Consider the following 3,155-nt stretch of genomic DNA (forward strand, 5'->3'; position numbering starts at 1 on the left):
ATGTAGATAAAGCATACAATTCATAATATTCCATCATAAGCATACTTATCCTATAGAGTTCTTTTTAAAAAAAAACATTGTCTATTTCTTCATAAATTACTAGTTAATATAGTTGTCTTATGCTCATAATTCGTATAAATTATCACAAAAGGCGGTTGGTCGGTTTGCCAATCATGTTATGCCAGTTCAACCATGTAGGCCCATGGTCGGTGCCGGCGATGGCTATATACATTTTTTTTAACCTACTGGTGGGTGTTAAGCTATATATAAATAGCTTCGTCATTAATGTAAACTCACCCAAAGCAAAGGTGTAGATATAGGCACAAATAGGAGTTCCTTACTTGTGTTGTAGAAGCCGAAGAAAAAAAAATGGTGAAGATAGCTTTTGGTAGCATTGGTGATTCTTTTAGTGTTGGGTCTCTCAAGGCTTATTTGGCTGAATTCATTGCTACTTTGCTTTTTGTGTTTGCTGGTGTTGGATCAGCTATTGCTTATGGTAAGAGTGTCAAAATAATCATTCTAAGACTTAAAATTAACTAAAAATCTAGTTTAGTGTTTGGTTTATTGGTTATAGGTGTTCATCTTAAGCTTATTTCGTAGTGTGTGCGTGACATGATAATTGTTTAAAAAATTAACTAAAAATAACAAGGGTATATAGATCATTTTACAGGTGAATGGGTGAATAGTAGTAAATGCTTGTACTGTTCTATTCACCTGATTTCAATATCTAAAATTATTGTTCTACTTTTAAGTAGGACTTAGAAATTTAATGGTACACCTTAAACTATTATTATTGAGAAGTTAAATTTTAGTTCTGGACATGTTTTCAGTCTATCATGTTCATTACAATTATAAATATTAACAATAAATGCTATCACAATTAATTACGATATAAATATTATCATGTTTTCAATATTTAAATATTTGATTATTTTCAACAACAACAAAAAATTAATCATTTGATTTTAACTTTTTTTTTATAGGGAAGCTAACGTCGGATGCAGCACTAGACCCACCAGGCTTGGTGGCCATAGCGGTAGCTCATGCATTTGCGTTGTTTGTTGGGGTAGCCATTGCAGCCAACATCTCAGGTGGTCATTTGAACCCAGCCGTCACCTTTGGTTTGGCCATCGGAGGAAACATCACCATCTTGACCGGCCTTTTCTACTGGGTTGCCCAATGCCTTGGCTCAATTGTTGCTTGCCTTCTTCTCCAGTTTGTTACCAACGGATTGGTAAGGGATAATCTAACTCGATTTGATCATAAAAAGTCTACAACCCAAACATGTCAAACTCGAAACTTGAAATTGACCTCCAAAATCACTCGAAACCCAAAACGACCTGAACTCAAAATAACCTTAGCACATAACTCAAAATGACCTGAACTAGAAGTGATCAAAACTTAAAATGATTAGAATATTAAATGATCAGACTCGAAAAACTCAAACCTCAAATCTAAATAACCTAAACTCAAAATAACATGAACCCAAAATGTTCAAAATTAACTTTAACCCGAAAGACCTCAACCGGAATGATTAGAAAACCTTAAAATCTAAATGGATTCTATCTAGATTGACTAGACTTAAAACCATGACATTCTCAACTTACAATTAGAAGTGTGCATAAGTTTAGCAACTAGGTTGACTTAATTCTTTTTAGACAGGGTTTGGGTTTATATTTTTCAAATCCGGCCTAGTTCAATCATTTTTAACTTAAAGAATAAAATAGACTATTTGAGTGGATCTAAACAAACTAAGCTTAAACTCGAGTTTATAAATTTTTTGAAATCGGACTTTAAATTAGTCTAACTCGATCCATAAACGCATATTTGGACCCTATTATTAATTTTCAATGTATTAAATATGTTTGCAGAGTGTACCAACCCACGGTGTCGCTTCAGGAATGAATGCCGTCGGAGGTGTTGTAATGGAGATCGTAATCACTTTCGCGTTAGTCTACACCGTCTACGCCACCGCAGCTGATCCCAAAAAGGGTTCTCTAGGAATCATAGCACCCATTGCCATTGGTTTCATCGTTGGTGCTAACATCTTAGCCGCTGGTCCATTCAGTGGTGGTTCAATGAACCCAGCTCGTTCTTTTGGACCAGCCGTAGTCAGTGGGAACTTTGCTGATAATTGGATCTATTGGGTTGGTCCATTGGTTGGTGGTGGGTTAGCTGGGTTGATTTATGGTGATGTTTTCATTGGGTCATATTCTGCCGCCCCAGCTTCAGAAGATTATGCTTAAAAGTTTGAAACTTTGAAACTGTTTGCTTATGGCTTTTGTGTAAAATGCTTTGAATGCTTTTGATTATGGGGATGTGATGTTTGTGGGTGTTTTTCATGAATGAAAAAAAAAAAAAAAGAAACAGGAATTTGTTCTTGCTGTTAATAAGGAAATGTAAATAAACCTTGATTATGAATGTTTCCCTTAAATATTTCTCTTCGTCTAAAATTTCTTTAGGTTTGTATCGGTATACATTTGTTTTATATTTTTCATATATGTTTTATTGTGCATATTTGAGATTCGTATTTGTCTCTTTCAATAATAATATTTTTAAGGTTCAATTATTGTTCTCTCTTTAAACGCAATATGCTTTACAACTACATCCAACACTTATTATTATCGATAGACAATTTTTGTTTGACCTATCAATTAGACTGATCAATTAGACAAATTAAAATTTCTAGATATGAAAATAATTTATCTTACAGACTTTTATTATGCCTTTAGGATGCAACAAAATAATAAATAATCAAATCATATCAATGAAAATGATATGAAAGTAGTCTTTACATAGGGAATATAAAATTACAATTAATGTAACATCTAAATGGAGATTAGATGTGTTATTTCGTAACACTCTTTTAAAAATATTGTATTTTTTCGATATAACTATTCAAAAACATTTCGTTGTGAGATGAAGTATGAAAAATTTTTATCAGTTCATAAGTATAGTTGTCTGAATCAAATTGAATTAACCAGTTAAATTAATTGGATCGAAAATCGATTACCGTACTGGTCTGAAAGGAGTCATCAGGTAAGTTAATTTATGAACAGGATGCCCTTATTGAATCAGGCTAAAACCATACAAACCACGAATTTAGATTCTAAAAAATTCTTCATAAGCCGGGCAGAAATTATAATTTACCTAGA

General features: G+C 32.9%; 1 protein-coding gene across 1 annotated transcript; it reads left to right on the plus strand.

Moving 5' to 3' along the window:
• The first annotated feature begins 284 nt into the window (after positions 1 to 284).
• LOC105789255 (probable aquaporin TIP-type) lies at positions 285 to 2,436 on the plus strand. Its single transcript, XM_012616569.2, has 3 exons — positions 285 to 496; positions 984 to 1,234; positions 1,872 to 2,436. Exons 1-3 carry the CDS (start codon positions 370 to 372, stop codon positions 2,244 to 2,246), a joined length of 753 nt encoding a protein of 250 aa, XP_012472023.1. The 5' UTR covers positions 285 to 369; the 3' UTR covers positions 2,247 to 2,436.
• The last annotated feature ends 719 nt before the right edge of the window (positions 2,437 to 3,155 follow it).

Source organism: Gossypium raimondii, chromosome 2 (assembly GCF_025698545.1).
Source record: "Gossypium raimondii isolate GPD5lz chromosome 2, ASM2569854v1, whole genome shotgun sequence".
NCBI classification, from domain to species: domain Eukaryota; kingdom Viridiplantae; phylum Streptophyta; class Magnoliopsida; order Malvales; family Malvaceae; genus Gossypium; species Gossypium raimondii.

Coding starts and splice junctions, on each gene's coding strand:
- LOC105789255 (XM_012616569.2), top strand. CDS start 370: ATGGTGAAGATAGCTTTTGGTAGCATTGGTGATTCTTTTAGTGTTGGG. Junction 497..983: donor TGGATCAGCTATTGCTTATG/GTAAGAGTGTCA, acceptor TTTTTTTTATAG/GGAAGCTAACGTCGGATGCA. Junction 1,235..1,871: donor AGTTTGTTACCAACGGATTG/GTAAGGGATAAT, acceptor ATATGTTTGCAG/AGTGTACCAACCCACGGTGT.